General features: G+C 31.4%; 2 protein-coding genes across 3 annotated transcripts; both read right to left on the bottom strand.

Annotated features, from left to right (window-relative positions):
- Positions 1–706: 706 nt before the first annotated feature.
- Positions 707–5,162, bottom strand: LOC125072289 (galactose mutarotase-like). Of its 2 annotated transcripts, none has more exons than XM_047682855.1 (6): positions 5,091–5,162; positions 4,524–4,655; positions 4,093–4,308; positions 2,875–3,137; positions 1,523–1,682; positions 707–1,120 (listed from the first exon to the last, which is right to left on the bottom strand). In XM_047682855.1, exons 2-6 carry the CDS (start codon positions 4,650–4,652, stop codon positions 806–808), a joined length of 1,083 nt encoding a protein of 360 aa, XP_047538811.1. In that variant the 5' UTR covers positions 4,653–4,655; positions 5,091–5,162; the 3' UTR covers positions 707–805. The 2 variants fall into 2 exon arrangements, with proteins under 2 accessions (XP_047538811.1, XP_047538812.1); XM_047682856.1 differs by lacking the exon at positions 5,091–5,162 and adding an exon at positions 4,829–4,852.
- Positions 5,163–5,985: 823 nt separating this feature from the next.
- Positions 5,986–23,533, bottom strand: LOC125072453 (cathepsin O-like). The gene is made up of 6 exons (XM_047683087.1): positions 23,260–23,533; positions 22,772–23,082; positions 12,129–12,261; positions 9,077–9,270; positions 7,704–7,823; positions 5,986–7,398 (listed from the first exon to the last, which is right to left on the bottom strand). Exons 1-6 carry the CDS (start codon positions 23,449–23,451, stop codon positions 7,209–7,211), a joined length of 1,140 nt encoding a protein of 379 aa, XP_047539043.1. The 5' UTR covers positions 23,452–23,533; the 3' UTR covers positions 5,986–7,208.
- Between the last annotated feature and the right edge of the window lie 106 nt (positions 23,534–23,639).

The raw sequence follows: 23,639 nt of genomic DNA, 5'->3' as shown, positions 1-23,639 counted from the left end.
AAAATATTATTATGTGGGTGCATTTAAAATGTAATTAAGGCATGTGTTATTTAATTAATAAAATCTTCTAATGTTAATTATAAGTTTTCCAGTGGCTTTGGTTGATAATTAAATGGAAATAAATTTGTTTTGACAATATGACGTTCTTTTTTTAAATATTTTTACACAATTTTACTTCGTGGTAGTGTTTTGTGTAGGCCCGGCTGAATAGGTCTCAATCACTCATCATATATTCGACCACCGATCAACAATACTTAGTGTCGTTGTCTTCCAATTTTAAGGGTCGTAAAATCTCATTTCCCGATGTCAAATATTATTGTTAATATTTCTTACAGCAACAATGCCTATGGACAGTAGTAACCACTTACCATCAGGTGACCAATTTTTCCCTGTATTATAAAAAAAAATATTAAACAGACATCGGTTTAAGATGGAACCTAGCCTTTTCCGGAAGCAAAATTGCCGGTTATGGGAAAATTCCCGAAACCAGTACCAGAATTGTCTATGGCAAGTCAGGAATAACTCACATTTATTAATATAATAGTTGTCAAATGAGCACGAAGCTCGGCGGATGAAAAACGAATATCACCTGAACATTTGCACCTCATGAACATTTGCACTATCAAAGAGCTTGATAGTGCAAATGTTCCTTCAGGGAATGAAAAACGTGAGTACCTAATTAAATAACGAAAATGAAAAAAAAAATTTATAACAAATTTAATATTTATGCTGACATAATTAAATCAAATTAAACTTTAACTTGAAAACATAATCAATGAATACTATTATCAAAAATTAGGCTGAATCAATTTAGAACCACTTGCGGTTCATCCACCGAAACTGATCCAAAGTGATAATTTACTTTATGTCTATAAATTTCTCCTGGTATCAGTATTGCACTCGGGAAGCCAGCATGGTGAACCGCGTCCGGATAATCTTGGGTCTCAAGACAGAAGGCTCCATGGCGTCTGTATCCAACTCCCCCTTTCCCTACCAGAGCCACTTCATTAGGTGATGGCAAGAAATTGCTGGTGTACAACTGGACACCAGGCTGGTTGCTGTAAACTTCTAGGTATCTTCCAGAGGCTGGATGGATGACTCTTGAGACGAAGTTGATATCCTGTTAAGGTATAATAAGCTGAATTGTAAATTTAAAATATTTTATAATAAAATTTTGAATACGTTATCGTAAGCATTGTTACTAGACAAACCTTTGCTGTATGATTATTTTTTCTCTTAGGGAGTAAATGATGAAAGTTTTACGAAATTTAGTTTTTTGGCGTTTATTTTAAATTTAGTACATAGAACGCTCTATGTACTGCACTATGTATATAATGCACTATGCATGTGGATCAAATTATCCAACACTCCAACCAACCAACCAACAATCCAACCGAAAGACTAGGAACTAATATGAGTTGTTTTTGGCGCACACTGCGTATGTTCGTCCACGTGAACGACATTTTTGTTATGGTACTAGACATATATTAATTTTCATTATTTTGAACTGGTTATAAATTACCTGTTTTCCAGTGGAAGTAACGCAAAAGTTATCGTCATATAAGTCAGTCGCTCTTCTCATGGCGTCACCGAGTCGTGTTGGAACTCGGAGATCGTAAGGTGTACCTCCGACTTTAATAAAACGGCCGGTTGGAATCGACTCGGGTGTAGTTTCGGTAATTCTGTAAGAACAATCTTGATTTACATACTCGGAAATTACCTATATCTTCCATATCAAATCACGGCTTCAATTTCTTTGAAGGACAAATGAGACTTTAAAAATTTAAATTATCGAAGTATAATTTGAAGGTTTACTTCGTGGTAGGGCTTTGTGTAAGCCCATTTGGGTAGATGCTACCCACTCATCAAATATTCTACCGCCAAACAGCAGTACTCAATATTGTTGTGTTGTGTCTAACTACAGGCACAAGGAATAACATCTTAGTTCCCAATGTTGAACCCGCAGGTTGGATAGGCGATGTAAGAAATGGGTTATATTTCTTACAGCGCCATTGTCTATGGGCGGAGATGACCACTTACCATCAGGTGGCCCATTTGCTCGTCTGCGTACCTATACATATTTGCTATAAAATATCATATAAAATCAGCTAAGGGGCCAATGACGACTTATTTATATCTGTTATGCGATCCGTAACTGGGTCGTTGTGATCGTAGAATAAGAAACTGGCTAAACGGCAACGATTACGTTTTGATTCTATTGCGATATAGTGATAATAATTTGTTAATAAAATTGGCGCCCTGTGCATGTCGCGTTTAACAAATCTTAAATCCAAAAATTCAAACAAATCCAATTTGATTTTTATTTTCTGATTTTCATAATAAGCAAAGAGAATACTAGAAAATCGTAACATAAAATAATAATATAAAAAGTTTGTCTTGAGAGTTTCCCTTTAAAGGTTTAATTATGTATTTGTATAACGTTATACTAACATTTTAATAATGAAGTTATAACAATCTATCGAAATATTTTCTTTTCATCTTACTTACTAATATTATTAATAAGAATATAGTCTGTTAGTGTGTTATGATTTAATGGCTAAACCGATTAAATCGATTTTGATGAATTTTTTTACGAAGCAAACTTACCCACTTATCGCCCTTTTGTAGGGATGAAGAGTTTTTTACAAGTTCTCGAAGCATTTTCGGGCAAAGCCCGGGAAAAAGGGCGGGCGAAAATTTAGACATTTCTATTTTTAAATAAATCTTTTGCACTGTAACCTTCTTTATCATAAAATACATTAATTCTAACGTAGTGTATCTTATGGCGTTGCGTAAGAGTGACAAAACGCGTCATACGCTTGGTCCCACTCAGTAATTTTATTACGAGTCTCTTAATACTATATAACGACTGACCTATCAGCATTTATGTTGATAATGTGGTTGTAAATCTCAGCTGAACCAGCATTGTGACCGGCGAGGTTAAAATACGAGTGGTTGGTTAAGTTGACCACGGTCTTCTTAGTGGTAGTTGCTACAAATTCCACGTACAGCACATCGTCGTCTTTAACTTCGTAAATAACATTGGTAACTAAATCACCAGGGTATCCTTCTGCGCCATCTTTGGACAAGTAGCTGAAAACAACCTTATTACCGTTAACCGTGGACTTCCAGTTGACCTGGAAACAGAGGAATATCGTTGCAAATTTTCTTTTTCGTGTAAACAAAAAAGTAAAGTAGGTAACAGTCTGTAATTATCCCAGTTCTGGGCTGAAGTCTCCTCTCCGTTAGAAGAATTATAAAGCTAATTAAACCGTGCTGTTTGTTTGAGCGTTGAGCGTTGACGCAGTGGTGGAGCACATGTTTATGTGGAAGATTTGTATCCGACATATGCAGCTTTCCTTACAGTTCTTTCCTTCACCAATGAGCAAGTGATAAAATATAAAATAAAAAAAATAAAAAATGAAGTTCATGTAGAAAAACCAGTAGTATTTGCCCAGGTTTGTCACCTCAATCTACGGTTAACATTGACGAGTTCTAGCTAAGGGGCCATTTCGGCTCTTAAATTTTTCAGCCTAATAGACAAAAATGTACCTATATAAAGGTCTGCTTTTATATCGTTACCTCCACGGGTTGGAATAGTCGGATAATTTTCTGTTAGAAAGAAACAAAATAGAAAAGAAAAGTTGTTTGGCCGCTTTTGAGTTGTATAATTATAACTATTTAGTTCTTGGTCTTGTTCAGTTTACACTATATAGAAATTACTACAGCCTTTTTTTTTACTGTAAAAAACATTATGCCTTTTCCCCACGTAAATGGGTGAAGTATGTGGGACTCGCCGGTGCCCAGAACGAGTAGTCACGACTTTCAATCCACTATCCACTAAAACGCCAGCGGTAGCCTCTCTGTATCTTCGGCGGGCGCCACGGGATCGCTTTCGCATCTTACGTGAGATCCCGAATAGAACCTACTCTAACATAGCCTCCTGATACCTCAAACTACTGATATGCGTACTGATAACTCAAAAAAAGACAATAAGATTCAGACATAGACAATTTTGGTGCAATTTAATTTTAATTGCATTTGAGTTTAAAAACAGAAGCAAGAAGAATATTAAGTTATTCGACGACTCACCTTGTCAAACCCAATTAAACCTCCATGCAAATGGTCCTGACCAATGTTCTTCGCCAATGAATAAGTATTTCCGTCTATTTCAAAAGTTGCTCCACCAATCCTGTTTGCGCACCTCCCAACAGTTGCGCCTAAATATGGCAAATTTCGATTTACGTAACCATCGATATCGTCAAAGCCCAAGACTACATCGCTGTTAGTGCCGTTTTTGTCTGGAACCTACGAGAATACTTAAGGTTTTTAAAGGATATTAATTATTTTATTAATAGATATTCGATAAATACTACAAATCACAGACATTAAGATCCCATTGATAGTTACTACTTTTATTAGGTAGTTAGATCGTTATGATTTGACTTTATTAAACGGTTAGTAGGGTACATAATATATCACAGACGGCTGCCGATGGGTTTGTTTGTGCGTATTTAAATTACCTCAATTGATTGGATGATCGCTCCATAAGATATTACGGAGACTGAGAACCCGCTATCCGTAGTCCATATAAATTTCTTCACAGGTTCATTTTTAAACGTACCAAAATCTTCCTCGTGTAATTGCACCATTGTCTAATAATATAAAATTAACATTTTGAAAAATATTATAAATAATCATCGTTGTCACACTTTTTTCAAATAATATAGTATTCATACAAAACAGCAAGTGCTTGTTACTTTTAACTATTAGTTCATTTAAAAAAAATAGCAATTACATATATAGGTAAAAATATATGAAGACATACTCGTATTCAAATATATCTTCAATAAACAATCGTAAAAACAAAGGCTATCATATTATCATTCAAACAATTCAAGATCCGATTATCTAATAAAAATGCCGGTAACCGATCTTAAGCTAATATTCATTTGATTATATATTTTTTTATTTCTAGTGTGTTTCCAATTTATATAACAATGCTCTATAAATTTACTCCTTTGTCATAATACATAAATGTATTTATTTTTCAAGAGGATAGAGTAACAGATTTAAAAAAAAAAACTCACTAAATACGCGCGCTCCTCACTTCAGTTTGAATATGACTATTTTGAAGAGTATATTTTATAGTGGTTACTTATCAGACAAGTGCCAGCAATTTGTTACGGAGTTAAGTTAGTTACAAGTGTCACTGAAGTTCATACAAATGTCAAATAAAATTGAAATAACAACTAAACTCGTGGTTACAACTAATTATAAAACATAGCTTTGTTTGTGGGAAAATTATTATCTATAATATCAGTAATAAAGATGATGAAGAAATAAAAATATATATTTTTAGTATATTGACCAGATATGTAAGAAATGATACGTTGTTAAATAATACAATGTTGTGGATAGGTTAGTAATAAAATGTGAGTCTTGATATTCGCATCCTAAACTGTTGAATAGTGTCAAACATTTTTTTTTTAATATAAGAAATAACACATTCAGACAGAAGGTAAAGGTATAATCGCTTGCAACTCTAATGCTTCAAGATTATTATTATTAAAAGATTTCACTGTTATTCTTATTACCATGTAAACGTACTTATTTTAAGTGTGGGTAAATTACCCGCCAATTGAGTGATTCGTTATCTTATCATAACTAACCACAATAAATATTTATATACCATAATGTTGGTTTGATAAAATTTGTATATAAAATACAAATATAAAAATTATAACAAACATATTAATATATAAGTAAGATAAAAATTAAATAGGTATTTAATTTTAATTTATCGTCATATGGATTTATAACTTATATGCTTTTAACTGTATTTAAATAGGCACTATTTGCTTTACTTTTTTTTAAACAAATATAAATAATATAATATAAGCTTTGGGCGACTTTCGATTTTTTTTTGTCAGCCAATAAGCCAAGGGAAATAGAAAAATAGTAGAAATAAATTAAAAAAAAATGTTAATTAAAAAATTTTATTCGAGTAAAAAAGTAATATTCTTACAAAAAATTTTTCATTGACTTATTAATAAAGAAATAGTGTAAACAAGGCACGTTCACATATTCCAGCACTTTTCATTGATTACAAAAAAGTTCGTAAATAATAAAAAAATAAAAGTTATAACGAAATACACTTTTGTTTAAATCAATCTATTATATAAATCATAGATTAAACATAACAATAAAATGAAATGTAAACAAAATAATACAATTAGAATCAAAACAGTCTTAAAATAAATTACCCAACATTAAGCCGGGAATACACATAGCCATTAGCCAACACACTACTGGCATACTAGTTACTATCACGTTTATACATATATTAAATTTCAATTCGTGGCATGTCAGATTCTCTCGTATGTGTATCCTCAGCTTAAGTTAACTTTTTTCATTACTTGACATTCAACTTGTACAATCCATCCAACTGTCATTATAAATTCTAATTATATGATTAAGTTGTATATAAGAGTATAAAAAGGTTTTCGAATTACATATGCGTAAAATAAACGTTTAACAAAAATAAAACTATATAATGGCAAGATTTGTTCGAAAGTAATGTAGCTTAAACTAACATGAGCTGTTTACTTAATTAATTATAACAACGTTATTAATGAGTCTTTTTGTTTACGTTATATCCTAGAAAACTTATCATTAAGAATCGATAGTACATTAAAATATTAATAACAACATATTGTATATCAAAGGACGGCAAATATTTTAGATTAATCCAACGACAATGCTTTTGAGCCTGTGACAACTTTTGTCTTTGGACAAAGAATTGTCTTAATCTGAGAATCGTTGATGAAAAACCCACAAGATATATAAATTCGAGCGTCAATAAATTATCAGACATTATTATCTTAAATCGTAATTTGGGTCTTTCAATAATTATCAAATCTTCCCAAAAAAATATTTTGTGAACAGATCTTATTAAGCTTAATTATTTTATGTATTATATCCATTATCCAATAGATCTAGCATGCACTGTGATATGATCCGACTTAAATCTGACTACAGAACTTCAAAACTATTCGAATGTTTTCATTACATACTAAGACTTCAAACAAAATCCACTTTCGAGGTAAATTGGTCCCACATATCTTTTAAGTATAAAAATATCATTTGATAATCAAATATAAAGACACGTTACTAATGGCAACACTATTACAAACACCAATCAGAAGTTACGGTTTAATATCGATACTGGCAACTTCATTGGCGAGACCGCAGATATTACTACCAATTGCCAATAGGATGTAACCATCGGTACCGAACATTTTACCCCAAGAATTTTTCGCGATGTAATATGGAACATCGGCACTTATATCGTAGCCCACCAGCTCCACGGCATGATTGAGATCCAAGGGGCTGCCACTGAAAATACAAATAACAGATATTATTTTAATATTTATTGAAAACGAGACAGGCAGTTAACCTATCTCGAGTTTTTATGACTAGGAACCCTTCCGGGCGTACGCTGAATTTACAAAAGTTTCATCAAAATCGGTTGATGTTTTAAGCTATTAACGCTCAGCGGACAAACATACTAATATTAATTTTTATTTATATGAATAGAAGAATTTGTACAAGCTTTTTTGTATGTAAATAGTAAAACGCTACTTAGTAACTCCTAACAAAAATAATAAAAATAAAAAGACATTGATAATAGTGTTATCTACCTGCAGTGGAATTGAATAACTCCGCCGAGATAATTCTGCCAGGTGAGGGCGTTAACGGCGACAGACACCGGGCCGTGGGTCGCTATTAGTTGCAGAATCGTCTCCTCTTCCCCGATCAAGCTGTAAAGAATAACAACATTCATTTTCATTAACTCATTCGTTCATTTCATTCATGTGTCTGAGCGAATCAATCAGATCTTAGAATAATCCGCGGAAGACACTGACCGTGATCAGCGTTCATTATTTTTTAATAATTCTTGTATACGAGTATATTGAAAATCAAACTATACCTTATTTAAGTAGGCTTTCACAAGCACTTCTCAATAGTTATTTAACAAAACTATATTAAGTGAAGCTACAACCGATTCGAAATGCAGATTCTACCGAAGAAATACCGACAAGAAACCCAGTAGTTACTCTTTTTCAACATTTAAAATAAAAATTTGTTAGTTAAAGACAATGACATATGTATATACATTGAGTAAACTATTGGTTATATTATCAAAAAAATAAAACCAAAATATTATTCAAGTAGGCTCATAAAAGCACTTATGAAACGTCAAACAGTGTTGAATTAAATGGAAAGTTATCATCAGTTCGGAGAGTAGTTTATAGAAGAACGGTCAAGAATGAATATTAGCAGTTCGAGTGCGATATTCTTACACACAAGAAAAAAAAACTAATATTTATTCAATATATATAAATATAATCTCAAACAAAAACATCCTAAACTATAATTTTCAAAAGTAACTGATAACTTTGATGAATATATTTAATATATCCTTTTACAAAGTGTAAAATTACTGCCGCAAGATAGTTACTAATTTGGACCAATCGTGTAACAAAGGTAACCAAACAACAAACATACTTCAACCGAAAGTATGTAGCGATACTTATTTTATTATATACATTTGTTTTTAAACAATCAACGTAGACTGAATTTTATAAGATGCATAATGAATTATTATTTATATATATCAACAATTAAAAAATTAAACTTTTTAATAGAAGCAATGGGCCTTTAAGTACTCTTAATTGTCGTATGCATAACTTGTACAAGGTACCTAACAGTCGCTTTCCACCGTCTGTGCGCTTAGGTCTTTTAAAATAGGCAACGGATTTTAATGCGGTTTTCATAAATGGGCGGAGTGAATCAAGAGGAAGGTTTATATGCATCCTATATGCATATTATGATGACAAAGAAAAGCCGACTATTCGAACTTTCCTAGCCCAAAAAAAAACACTTTTTTGTTTATTCTCTAATCTCGAAGTTGTGGGTATAAATGCTGGATCGGGTAGGTATTGGTCGTTACGACCCATGGGGACTCAACAGGAACGTATAAAGCTGTTAAATTATAATATAATGTACTCACTCGTCACAAGTGAATGACTTGACACGAACGCCGGTCGCGTTGGCTTTCTTGTGACAGACGCCGTTGGTCAACTTCAAAGGATATTCATTGTCTGGTTGGATTGCGGTATCAGTTAACATCAGCCAGTCAAGCAAGAGGCAGATGTCGCCGCCCAAACATCCGCTGTTGCCGAGACCGGCGCAATCGATGACTTCCTGCAAACAATCATAATATATTACATAAACATCATACTCTGAAAATGAGTGACAATATAAATATATAATAAGTGTGTATGAAATAGATACATATAAAATATGTTTAGATAATAATAGCACCTCGACCCCTTACTGACTTTGGTCCCAGCGGGCCTTGTTATGGTAACCTATACTCTCCAACCATAAGAGAAGAAAAGCCAAATAAACAACATTTGACAGCAAATTACCGCAATACCATTGGTCGAGAGCTTGATTAATCTATGATATTCACTATGGATTTGCAAAAAAAAAAATAATTTTGAACGTCGACGAAACTGTTATCGGAATTTTGGAAGTAAAAATAAAGTGGATATAAGTAATTATGTGTAATATTATTGCATTATCAGTAAAGATATATCAATCATAAACTCTTGGAGTTATTAACAAATCGCATAAAATACGTCAATCTAAAGTTTGTTTATCGAATTCCTACTTCGATTGGAATATATAGTCAATTGAGCAAGATATATAGACAAAAACAAGTACGATCTCAATTCCAACACGCTCGTAATCCAATGGGACGCAAATCCGACACGACCGCAAAGAGTTCAGGCGTAGGGCCAACTACTTTACAATTTACATGCTTTCCGCATAAACCTTTACATGCACTTACAACCTTTACAACATAATGGTATTGATTATGCATGTTTTATTGTTTCCATTCTTAGTTAGTCATGTAAATTATATAAAAAAAACACACTTCTAATTATATTATTTAAGTTAAATTTAATTACATAATATTTTAATCTGTGATCTCGTTTGCTACACGCGCTATAGCATTAGCATTAGCATTAGCAGACCGTAAATGTCCCACTGCTGGGATAAAGGCCTCCTCTCCCTTTGAGGAGAAGGTTTGGAGCATATTCCACCACGCTGCTCCAATGCGGGTTGGCGGAATACACATGTGGCAGATTTTCGTTGAAATTAGACACATGCAGGTTTCCTCACGATGTTTTCCTTCACCGCCGAGCACGAGATGAATTATAAACACAAATTAAGCACATGAAATTTCAGTGGTGCCTGCCTGGGCTTGAACCCGAAATCATCGGTTAAGATGCACGCGTTCTAGCCACTGGGCCATCTCGGCTCACACGCGCTATAGGCCTTTGCAAATATTTATAATCTTCAATTGTAGTCTTTAATTTTCATAAATATTATAACTTCATAAGATTTTGAATTAACATGATTAAAACGGGATTCAGTCTCGTGAACTAGACATTCGTAGATGATGTCGAAATATCGAGCTCCACCAAGAAACATGGAAAATATCCCGTTTTAAATATAAATATTCTTTTATATGATTATTAGTACGATGGGAAAAATAAACAGTAAGATTACTGATCATTGACCTATCGTTTAAATTTTTACATAAAATTACGATGACTTATTTATAGAAGATAGGTAGTACCGTCACAGACATATCAGTAGACAATATCAAGATCTACAATTCAGTATAACATTTAATAATTCTTACTTATCATACTTCAGTCGGTATGTTTTAAAAATTAGATTATTATTTCTAAATCTGTATCGATTGTCGCACTACAAAATAACTAAAACTAGTAAAATAACTGGCTAGTTTAGCCAACTTTATTAACTTAGCGATACTCGCCCAACGTCATACTACTTTACTAGTGTGCGTGTACTTAGCTGCTAACTGATTTACTTTTTTTATCAGTCTATCTAGACATAAAAATTATCAAAGTTAGAGTTCTTAAACGCAACGTTTTAAACATTTCATACAAAACGTCAAATGACTTAGGTTTTTAAAATTTAATACGATTTACAATTTTACCGGAAACATTATTTGAATACTCATGAACACAGTTTTATACAGTTTTTTTTAGGAAAAATCGACACGCGCTATTGTTTTATTTTATTTAAATACCTACTTAATTATATATGTGAATTACAATTAACTTAGTGTAGACAAAACACTAAAATACAGTCATAATATTAAAATAAAGTTAAAAAACAATGTAAGAACCGGTGCATTGAAATTTAGCCAGTAACCAACCAGTAAATTTAAAACAAGAATTTTGCAAGCCCATATATACAACAAAAAAACCTGTTCTAGAAATACAGACGTCTGAAGCCTTGAACAGGTTCAAATTTTGTTTTCGATGGCGAATGGAGTATATTTTGAGTGATTCGTTTTTCTTTACTTTTATTAAGAGGCTAAATAAAATGTAATGTAAACTGGATTCTAGTCAATGAACTAGATAGGTTACATAGTCATTATTCGTATTTATATTGAATTTTAATGACGACTTAAAATAAAATATAGTTGACATCACTACACTAAGCAAAATATCATTTAATTTAGTTTCCAATTTTGTTTTAACATTGACATATTTTTCCAATTTCAAAAACATTCGTTAATTGAAAAGTGTTGCCACATGCAATGAAACTTTTACTTTTTTTTATCATTCATTTTAAATATGTATATTCTTGTAGCGAATTACATCTATATTTTACGAAAGTACAAATATAAATTATTGACCGCTTCAAATTATTAATTTCAGGCATCAAGACCTATTACATAAAATATATAATAATTAATGGAATCAATACATTTTCGTCATCATCATCATCTTCCTACCCTTATCCCAATTTTACTTGGGGTCGTCTCAGTATGTCTTCTTCTTCCATACTTCTCTGTCGTACGTCATCTCACAAGTGACTTTCTTACCATATCGTTTTTATTTTCGTCGAATCAAATAATTACATGCATAGTGTGCGTATGTGTGAATGTGTATGATTGAGTATACATTCAGCGTGAGCGTTTACTTCAATTCGACTTTTTTTTAACATCTCACCTGTACACTGAGAGAGCTCAGTTTTCCCGTATTTATTGCAGCCATAGCCTCCATGGTACCAACGGTACTGAACGCCCAGCATGCGCCGCATAGCCCTTGGTCCCTAACTGGACCTATTACGCCCTTTTCTCTCCTGCAAAATAAATATTGGTCGTTTCAAATATCTTTGTAAATATTATGCCTTTGTTAACAATAACAAAATATAATAAAAACCAACGAGAAATAAAACAAAAAGCATTTATAATCAACCATAGAAATGTATTCATGGTTATTTAAATAACTAAGATCTTTTAGCAAACGATATCAACAATAGGACCTTTTTATTTTATTGTTGGCAACATAAACAAAAACCAATTACATAATTCTTTATTGCACGCCGGTACACAACCAAAAAAAATTGGTAGACTACGCTTTATCGCTTAATAGTGATTTCTTTCAACCAACCCTTGGTTTAGTACATTAAGATACGGGTCAGTTTATTTGTATGTGTACCAATAACTAAATAACAATACCTTAATATAACATCTTTTATATTAATAGCGTAAGCCGATTTTTGTCACAGTGATTATGGGACGATAGCTGCACATAAAAAATCCGTTATGGTCTCAAAATGAAAAACGTAAACAAAATTAAAGTAAATTGTCATCGTCAAACTGAATTCTAGCTTAATGTCTATTTGACATAATTTTCTAAATTTCATTCAAAAAAGGTTTTACAATTTTGGCGCCAAATTTAGATGAGTGACTTGCAGTTTACTATGAAATAAAATCAAAACAAAACCTGTCATATTTTTAAGGTTTCGAAATTCCCAAAAATATATTTTGAATAAACGCAAAGTTTCGCAGGAGATCCACTAGTAGAAAATAAATATGTCAAAATCCACAAATTAATATACATTAATATATACGACACACGATCAACACATTATCATGAAACCGCTTTATTTAAAAAATACGAACGTCGTTTGACATTAATGATGCCGTTCGAAAATACAGTTTGACCGCTCGTTTGAATACAGAAATAGACATAGATTCTTTTTTTAATTAAAAGGAGAATCATTCCATATTTTAATCGCCGGGTAATTCAAGGATTGGTCAAATAATTTAATCGTATGAAAAGATAATCTAAAATCAAAAATGATCATTGTATTACTAGTTTATTACTATCACTACGTTTAAAAAACTCCGTCCCGACTTCGTACGCGTTAAATCTAAAATTCATATATATAGTTACATCCTATTTCTCCCATTATGTTGAAATTTCCTTAGCGAATACTTACGTTATAAAAAAATCTGCTAAAATAAACCAATGCTCCAAATTTCAGCTTTCTAGAATAAGTACTTTCAGCTTTTCGTGCGTTGATAAATCAGTACAGGACAAACGAAAGATTACTAATAACCTTATGAGTGTTTATTATTTAATAATTCTTTTTCTTTTGTACTGTCGTGTGTGTACCATATAACTCAACTATCGAATAGTAAGGTAAGTAAGAATCTTATTCATATTATTTATTTAACGCAATGCATACAGAAACAACAATGATTTATCAAAATCGTATTTTCCATAATATGTGAACATCTTTATTTAATTCATATATAATAGCGATACGATACATCGCGTATACGTAATCGTAAGTCCATATGTAATTACATACTAAAACCTACGTTGCAACTAATTCGCTATAATCTTGCAACAATGACGCATCTTCGACCATTTAAACTCTACTATCATTTTTATTCTAAATATAACGTAAGGACATTTATATATTTATAATTACATATACTTAAACATGGGTCGAACCTTTTATTGGCACGCCATCGAACGCAAAATTAAGTTTCCAAATTAGACCAATAGTTCATCAGATTTGTTCATTTAACCCAACCAACAAAAGAACGAAATGATTTTTTATGTTATATATGTAGGCGGACTGGAAAATACTGGCACATTGCCATGGCGCATGGCCCGATGTTAAGTGGTCAGCGTTACCCATAAACATTGGTACCAAAGTCTATGTGCAGTGCATGCATTTAAGAAATATAAATAATTCCTCATATCACCAATGTGCCACCACCTGTTTCGAGAGGTATATTATGAGCGGATGGTACCCAGACTTTAATATCACGAAAACAAACATTGGCAGTAAAGATTTAAAAAAATATTTATTATATGTTTTTTAAAAGAATTGTCGATTTGTTCGTATAAAAAGACCGTAACTTTTTTAAAGTGATACTCTATACAATAACCGTACTTTGATAAAAATCGGCTTCACGTTAAATAATCCTACAAAGTGGAAGACAAGACTGTCTGTACTTATCCTATTTCATATATTTTTCAAAAGTTGAAAATCACGTTATGCAGATCCGAAAATCAACCAAAAACTGGTTTGTCATAAAGAATATAATTAATTACACATTCAAAATATATTCAGGCATTCCGTAGGAAAATACTTGGCTAACAAAAACTAGTACACTGTTTTATATAAACGTAGGTAGTATCATACACGTTGGCCTATCAATATATCTATATCTACAAATATTTGAGCAAATCTTGGATCACAGTTAATTGGTGACAAATTTATTTTATATTCAAGTAACAAAACCCGGCTAACTTTGTCCTGTATTTGTATATTTCATGGTGGTGGTAGGCGGACGGGTAGATATGCCACCTGATGGTAATTGGTCACCAATGCTCAGTCATTGACAACGTAAAAGTAACCACTCCTTACATCGCCAACGCGCCATCAACCTTAGCAACTGAAATGTTATGTCTTGTGCCTAGAGTTACTTCTAGATCTGAACACATCGATACTAAATACTTCTTATTGGCAGTAATATATGATAAGTGGGCGGTGCCTAGACGGGCTTGCACAAAACCCTACCAAGTAAAATTGTATAACATACAAATCTTAATAGTGACCGTTCGAACGTTATAGAAGTAGATTCGATTTAGCACATGCGTTGCATACAAGTGAACACTGAATAAACCATATAAAGAGATTCGTGATGTAGGATAGACAACAAACAGATACACACACCTGAAGAGACATGGTCAAGCGACTGAAGATTGACCCTTAACATTCAAGCCAAAACCTTTAACTCAGCAATTAAGGTTACTGAGGAAAAAATGGCTGGGTAATGGTAAAAAAACATATGTATCGATTTTCATTGTAATTGGTAAAACGATGTCGATGTAGTTAATAATCTTAATTCGGTGATTAATAACAATCTTAAACAGGCAGGATCCATTTCTGTATCCATTAATTCCATCGGTATGTTACAAAAATACAAATTTATATTTTCATCTCTTTCTATCATGCGATTTAACATTTGAAAGAGGAAGATAAGCAGTGTAACCATACGGCGTTTATTTGTAAGATTCAATTATACATTAGTTGTTTGCTGTTTATGGATAATCAAAACATACAACATTACGATAAAAAAAAATCAAACATCAAAAAATATTTATAGGTTATAAAGTTACTAGCACCACATCGCTACTTAGCCCTAAACCATAAAATTATTAAAATTTAAAATAGCTCAACAAAACAAAATACATATAATATCCGAACGTGACCTCAATCAGTAAAGTTGTTTAGAAGTGACGACATACTTAATATGCAGCTTCACGAATCTAAATAAATAAGTAGATAAATCCATTAAATAAGCAAAAATAAACATATTCATTTATAAATTAGAAAGTTTCATCGCTATAGTTTATAAGATATATAACATTTGATAATTATAATAAAACAAAAAATATGTGTACTGTATAATATATTTCTGTAGACTGTTATTCTAGTCATGCAAAGCCGGATCGGGTAGCCAGTTATAATTATAAAATATCCAATTCAAATTTGGCTATTCGAAAAAGGATACAAAGCAGACATACATATTTCAAAACGAAACCTGTTTCGACAGATCGAATATTTCGAAAAATTAAATCCTTGTTCAGATAACAGTGTATATATTTTATATGTGATCACGTATACGCCGATGCCAAGATGTCTTGTATACTGATGATAAGGATTTACTAAATATCTTTATGACCAGTGGTCTACGTTCCCTAAATATAAATTGTTTTCTTTGCTTTTTAAAATAAAAAAAATAAAAAAATTAGCGTTCAATCATTGTTCGATATGACCATAATCATTATTAAATATTTGAGGAACTCATATCAAATAAATTTTTGAATTTCGAACGTTTCTTTTTTACTTTTATTTCCATTTTTACCGATAACATAACAACGAAAAAGAAATCGGTTAACAAACAGAGAATCAAAAAGTACTGAAATGTTATATTTTTATATGATAAAAACACGTGGAGTGTTTGATTTTTAGGCAGTATAAATTCGGCTGTGTTATGTTTTTTTTTTTTTTTTTGATTTAAGAGTAAGTAGTGAATTTCGGGCCGGTTCTCCTTGCTATAATCCACTTTCCAAAAGTGTGATTGCTTAACATTTAATAAAATCTTAAAGTTATCGATTCAAAACTGCTTGTGAGCCGACTTTCATGAAGCATAAAGTCGATATTCCAGCTGCTACGATCTTGTCTAACAATTCCACTGTCTAACTGAATATTTTATACGTTACTAAGACAAATGGATAAATTTCATTCATCACCTGAGAGGGTGAAACTTATGACCAAACTTTCATACAAAAGTTTGGAAGTAGATCATTTAAAAAAAATAGAAATATAGGTTTAAAGAATTTATTCTAAAAAAAAAAATGGATCGTTTATTTCGGATTCGGATTAAAACGGATCTAATTGAAATTAAATTACCCAAAAGAGTATAATTGGGGATGAAAGTTTTGCTAATACTTCTGTTTATAAGTAAAAGACCAATGTTAGTACATATTTTACGATGGAATATCCTGTCGGGTAAACGGCTAAATATTATTATATTTTATATTAATATTAGTAACCTTACTTTTCCTATTTTTCTTCGTACCATTTTAGAATTTATATATTTTTGTTTTGTTTAGTTACTTGATAATTTATATTATAATAGGTACTCATGTCAGTGGACTCAATAGTTGCCGTATTGTATTTATTAAAAAAATCTTGTTTTAAAACATTCATTTTCCGTGCGATTCCAGAACGGATATGTAGTAAAACAAATATTTAAAAAAAGAATACTAAATGAAGTAAATTCATTCATACCTCAAATCGGACTACATAAATTTGTATAAGATTATCATAATTCACTAATCCAAATATTACAAAAAATCCGAAGGATGAATTTTTATTTATAAAAATGCATTGGACTCGACACGAGGACGTTGCCCGCGTCTTGAATATTCTCGCCATACAAACAGAACCAGTATTTTTCTATTTATAAATATATATTAAGGTCCAATACTCATGCGACGTATCTCGCGAACTAAGAATTAAAACTAAATATTTAAATGAAATATTATAGTTGATAGAATCGTACCTACATTAATCGCAATATTCAATATTAGAATGGCATTTATGGTTTTGAAGCAAGCTAGTAAACATTATAATGATTTGTATACTAATAACATTTCATACAAATAAAAGTTTAAATCGATATTGATACTTGATTAGGTCCAGTATAAGAAGATCCTACTAAGCGCTACAGCGCTTCCATTTATAAAAACAGTAAAGGACAAAAAAGATAATTATTTATATGCTGTAATTTACTAACATTATTTAGTATAGTAGCGGCTGTGTTTTAATAAAACTCTTTATTAAAAAAAAATACACTAAAAACTTTTCTTGTTTTAAATAATACATTAAAGAATATCAATTAGACATAAGGGCTTTTATCAAGGTTATGTATAACGCATAATACATAATTTGATAATTTGTATATTAATTGTTACTCGGCCGAAGAACGGGACGAATTATCACGTATAAAAGTCGGTGACCTCGTGGTAGAATAGGACAGAGGACAACTTTTTAATTATATTTTTTATAAAAGAAAAATTATAGTGCCTTATTAAATATTTAAGGCGGTAATAAGCGACAACAGCGGTCATTTATTTTAATATTATTACAATTATTATTATACAAATTTCAAAATCACCGTCGAAATAGATGTGATTATTTATATGATAATAGCATGGCTGATTTATTTCCAACTCGATTTTTATGTAAAATAATTATAAAACGATTACCTATATATTTTAATTTTAGCTGATATGAATTCACTTTTATTAATTGAATTAAATTATAATGATAAATTAATAGAATGATTTATAAAGAAATCAAATATACTCAAAGAAAAATCTAGAAGCTACTGGACGCAACACAACACAAATAATATACATATATATATTTGTATGTATAATAATTCGGTCCTCTAGACCAAAGATTTTTGTAAAACGATTGTGTTAGAAATACTTATGAAGCAGTTACATTTACAAATATTTTAATTATATAATTAGCTCATATTTTGCTATTGTATCCGATTTCAGAACGTAATTCGTATGGCTTTAGAAATTTTTTGCCGCGTAAATTTAGAAATAAAAAAGACGGTTACCGATTTATTTTTGGAGATTGGATTGGAGATTTTTGTCGAATATTCTCGAAATAAATTTTATTTTATTAAATTTGGTTTTATCTGGTAAAATAAGGCTTTAATGCTAAAGAAATCAGGAATTGTCCGAGATAGTACGTCCGTCTGATTACATAATACACGTCACCTTATAATAATTGTTGAGATCAGTTTCACGCGTGGGATTGAGACGGCTAGCGGTGGACCTGTCCGTCAATATTCGCACTACTTGACCTTTAGGTGTATTTTTATCAAACTTGTATAGCAACTATATCTGTTTAGAACAAAAGATAACTTTCTGAACATACATTTTGTCATAACTGACATTATGTTAGACTTGTTGTCCGTCCGGCTACGTACCAGTAATATTCATACAAAATTATTCCATTCCAAAAATTCTTCTTAGCGAGTGTTTACGTCGTTAAAGGAGTAACTACGCTAATATCAATCAATCGGACCTATAATTGCAGAGATCTTGGGATGAGTTAGGCTGTGGTATTTCGCTTATATATAATAAACAAATATTTATAGATTTGATAACAATAGGCTAGTTGACAAAATTTGGAAATTCGTTTAAAACTATAGCTTAGCATCTATTTCACCCCAAAAATATACTATTTTAAGAAAAATAGGTTTTTTATGTTAGTATTTTGAGTTTTTAGAAATGAACTTGAAATTGACCGCGAAAAAGGCCAAGATTGTCATGGCGTCTTGAATGACGTCACACCTCGCGAAACAGTCGTGTTTGTGTATGACAGTCAATTGTGTTTTTTAATAAATAATGAATTCCTCGTATTATAAATACTGTATGGTGCCCCAATGTGAAAGTACAACGATAAAAACGCTAGACAAATTATTCATATACGTACCAAACAATAAATAAATACGAATAAAGTGGTTAAATGGCATGGAGGCAAGATGCTCTTACTTTGTTAACTAATTCCACAATTTATTTCTGTGAAGATCATTTCGATGTAAGTATTAAATACAACTTGATATATCTATTTATAAATGTATAGTAAAAGAAATGAATTTAGCAAATATAATATAACACACATAACCTATAAAATGTTAGGACTAGAATAGGATTTTATGATTTGTTTGAGTTAAAATATTATTTTCGTTTTATAAAATGTAATAATTCAAACTCTTCTTATTTTTTTAGTTGCCAAGTTATATGACTAATTATACAGAGTATCATATTATGGGTAAAGACATAAGTGCGCATGAAACCAGGTTGTATACCAACGAAGTTCGAATGCCAAGAAGATATATGTTGAAAAAACAAAGTTTGTCAATAATCGCAGAGTGTTTGAAAGATCCAGAACCAAGTAGTACCCCCAGTTTATCTGCCATAATGATAATTGATAGCAACAACGTAGCGTTCCGCGCTTGTTTCGCGAGGTGTGACGTCACGCGACTCTGATTGGTGTTTAATGTCACGTGATTAAATGCCTCATTTTGTCGATTTTATTTTACAAAAATATTATTAATCTTTTATTATTTTTGTAGAAAAGTTGTTTTTTTATTTACTAATTATCATGGTTAATCATTAGAAACCCAAAGCCATCCGATTTATTATTAGTGGAAACAAGCCTATTGTTGATGCAGATGAGCAATTAAAACTTTTTTAAGTTTTTTAGGCATCAAGGCTTATGTCTTTATAACTTTTAACCTAGCATTCATTTTTTTTAATGAAACACAATGGGCAATTTGACAGTATATGCCAACAGACACTAGTGTTTTTAGATCAAACGTCATCGAAAACAGGCACAAGACACATAAAATGATCATATAAATACACAATAATGTTATTGTTTTGCCTACGTGACATTCAAAGTTTATCTTATATTCATAAATAACTTTATAAAGTCAATCGTTGTAAAAAGTTATATTATATATTCAGGTTAAAAAAAAACTAACACAATAATCTTTGAACAATGATTAAATAATTTTTGTGACATTATTTTATTAGAACTGCATGATTTTTATATTTATAGAACTTAAATAATAAAGATTGTTTTGTGTGTTTGTTCGTAAAAAACTGTTTTGTTTTCCTCGTCGAGATATGACCTTAGAGATATCTCTCCGACTCTTTCTAAACTAAATAGCTAATTACAATGTTGCGCGGTCTATTTACATAGGAAGCTCTTTCACATTTAATGGCTTCGTAATATTTTTTCAGTATATTTTTCGCGTCTTTTATATTACTTTAATTACTAAAACTGTCGATAAAGACGTTACTAAAAGTTTACAATAGCGTCAATGTAGTGTTAGAGAAACCGCGTGTAAGTTTATGGAGGTCCGATGTCGGCATTGTTCTTTACTGTTTATTGAGGCTAGGTCAGAATGTTCACTTGGTGGTAGGACTTTGTGCAAGCCCGTCTGAGTAGGTACCACCTACTCCTCAGACATCCTACCGCAAAACAACAGTACTCTGTATTGTTATGTTTCGGTTTGAAGGGTGAGTGAACCAGTGTACTGGCACAAGGGATATAACATCTTAGTTCCCAAGGTTGGTGGCTCATTGGTGATGTAAGGAATGATTAATATTTCTTACAGCACCATTGGGTTTCGTTCGCCTACAGATATCGGCATCGTCACCATAAAAAAGGCATCGTCACCCAACACAATCACCAGATTGCTTTAAATTATTCGTTATTTGAATAATAATTTACAGTGAAAATTTTCAAAGATGAGGTGGCGGAAAGCACCTTTACAGAGTACATCGATTCCCGTCACGATTTCTTTAGCAGAGGCATCAGGCCGTTTAAATGTCAAAAGTGCATCGGCAATATGGACAAATACTGTTAAGTGTGTACTTAACATTGAAAAAATTATTTATCATACAAAATATCATAACCAAATACACTTTTGAGGCAGTTCCATGTTATATGTAAACATATTCATGGTTATTTTCCATGCTTCTGTAAGATCATTATGGAGATATCACCTGTATTTTACCAATTATTAGAGTTTAAGTAGAGTTTCTGAAAATCCATTCTTCGGGCCTTATCTTTTTTAACTGAGTGCAAAATCTTTACTGATCTGGGCCTATGAATAGCCTTACTAATGACGTATAAGAAATAAATAAGTATTTATTTTTACATGCTACTATGGACACCTGTTTTAAGTTTTGAAAGTTTAAATTTTTCGATCCTTAAATTTTTGGGACTCTCCACACATGGCGCGGTCGAGTCCCACATACCTTCGCTTCATGTGGGGGAACGCGTAATATGGTAGAATACATACATACAAAATAAAAGCATGATAGAACCTTCCAACAACCTTAAAAAAAAGGTTTTAAGCCAGGAGTGAGATGTTTAAATGAAGTTATATTTAAATAAAAATAAAGTTCCTTTTAAAATGGGGGAGTCAATATTCTCCAATTTTCTTCCTCAATAAGGGGCGATTTTAAAATAAATTATTGAACACTATTTAGCAAAACATAACACTTAATGCACCCATCTTTATCGTACTGATCATTATGTTACACCACAAGTATTATTATGAGAAATATAAGTAAGTTATTAGAAGTATCACTTTTAACATAATTATTGTAAGACAATTTACTCTCTATTTATCACACAGACTGACTCCACAGATTCTTAGGTCTGTGGTATTTTGAGTTTCCTTTTCAAATATTGTTCTTTTCTAGCTCAATTATCTTTAATAATAATTATGACTGCAATTCTATTAGATGATTATCTTGAATAACTAATAGGTTTAAAACTCTAATTGTTTAGCAAAGTCAATTAACTTAATGATGTGACCTAACTTGTTTTTGTAATATGTAACATATTACAAAAAGTTTAATAATTAAACTAATTTATTCAAAATGTAATACTTATATTATATTATATTTATTATACTATATACACATGATTATGTTCTACCTATGTGGTATATAGCTGATCCATATCTTGTAGAATTAGATCAGTTCTCTTAATTATATTACCACTGGTTTAAATCAGACATTGTCCCACAAGGTATGCAAACATGGCTACAACTGGGTGCCTGGAGGCCCTGGGCATTAAAGGGCCACAGATTACATTTTATTTTCTTTAAAAAATGTGTTTTAAAAAAAAAATAATTCCTTAATTAAAAAGTAATTAGTTAACTCACCAGTCGACACGCAGTGGAATAGCAGCCCGTCGTTTTCTTATAAGAATATTCTTATTTCCATTGTGTATTTCATTATCATCTTGAAGTGACACAGTATATGCATCTCTGTCATTCATATAATTTTTATCAGACCTCCCTCTGTGCCTATTCCTCCTAGTATTTCTGTTATGGTGTGGTTTCTCATCAGATAGATGTATTTCTTGAAACTCGGCTTTGGACAAATCGGATAACTTTGTAAGGCCATACTTAGCTCTCAGGTGTTCAGGACCTTTGGATGCTGAATTTAACGTTTCTATTTCTTTAACGGAATGCTAAAAAAAATTAGTTATATGTTATAAGATAAACATTTATTTTAAGATTTCTTTAACTTTGTTATAATTTAATGTTATTGACCCCTAATGATATTTCTTAGTTAAGTTTGAAGTCGTAATGATTTTTACTTTTTTCCCCTATTTATTATAAGATTTATTGGATTTGTAGGTACTTACACAAAAATGTTCAAGTCTTGTTTCATATTCGGTTAAATTATATTTGTATGTTTTGTTGAACTTTTGTATATAACTGTCGAACATTGGTCGAAGTTCATCCTTAGTTTTGCTCTTTGGATAAGTAAGAGGAATAACAATGAATAATAAACCCACTAATGCTAATACAAGAATCCAATTCCACCATTTTTTCATCGTTACTGATTCAAACACAATTCAGAAAACACCGACCACTCAATGGGCTCCCATTATCAGTAATGTTTTATTTAATTTGAATGACATTGACATCTTGTTTCGGAATGATATGACACATAACAGGTGGTGTGCGTTAAAGTCATCCGATGACAGATAATACACTAATTTAAAGCTCAACATTCATGTTA

This window comes from Vanessa atalanta, chromosome 21, assembly GCF_905147765.1.
Source record: "Vanessa atalanta chromosome 21, ilVanAtal1.2, whole genome shotgun sequence".
Classification (NCBI taxonomy): Eukaryota; Metazoa; Arthropoda; class Insecta; order Lepidoptera; family Nymphalidae; genus Vanessa; species Vanessa atalanta.
Note: the sequence above shows the minus strand (reverse complement) of the source record. Positions and strands in the feature narration are given on the sequence as shown.

Coding starts and splice junctions, on each gene's coding strand:
- LOC125072289 (XM_047682855.1), bottom strand. CDS start 4,652: ATGGTGCAATTACACGAGGAAGATTTTGGTACGTTTAAAAATGAACCT. Junction 3,138..4,092: donor GTTTAATTGGGTTTGACAAG/GTGAGTCGTCGA, acceptor CTCTGTTTCCAG/GTCAACTGGAAGTCCACGGT. Junction 1,121..1,522: donor TTACTTCCACTGGAAAACAG/GTAATTTATAAC, acceptor ATACCTTAACAG/GATATCAACTTCGTCTCAAG.
- LOC125072453 (XM_047683087.1), bottom strand. CDS start 23,451: ATGAAAAAATGGTGGAATTGGATTCTTGTATTAGCATTAGTGGGTTTA. Junction 9,271..12,128: donor TGAGCTCTCTCAGTGTACAG/GTGAGATGTTAA, acceptor GATTGTTTGCAG/GAAGTCATCGATTGCGCCGG. Junction 7,824..9,076: donor AAGTCATTCACTTGTGACGA/GTGAGTACATTA, acceptor TATTCTTTACAG/CTTGATCGGGGAAGAGGAGA.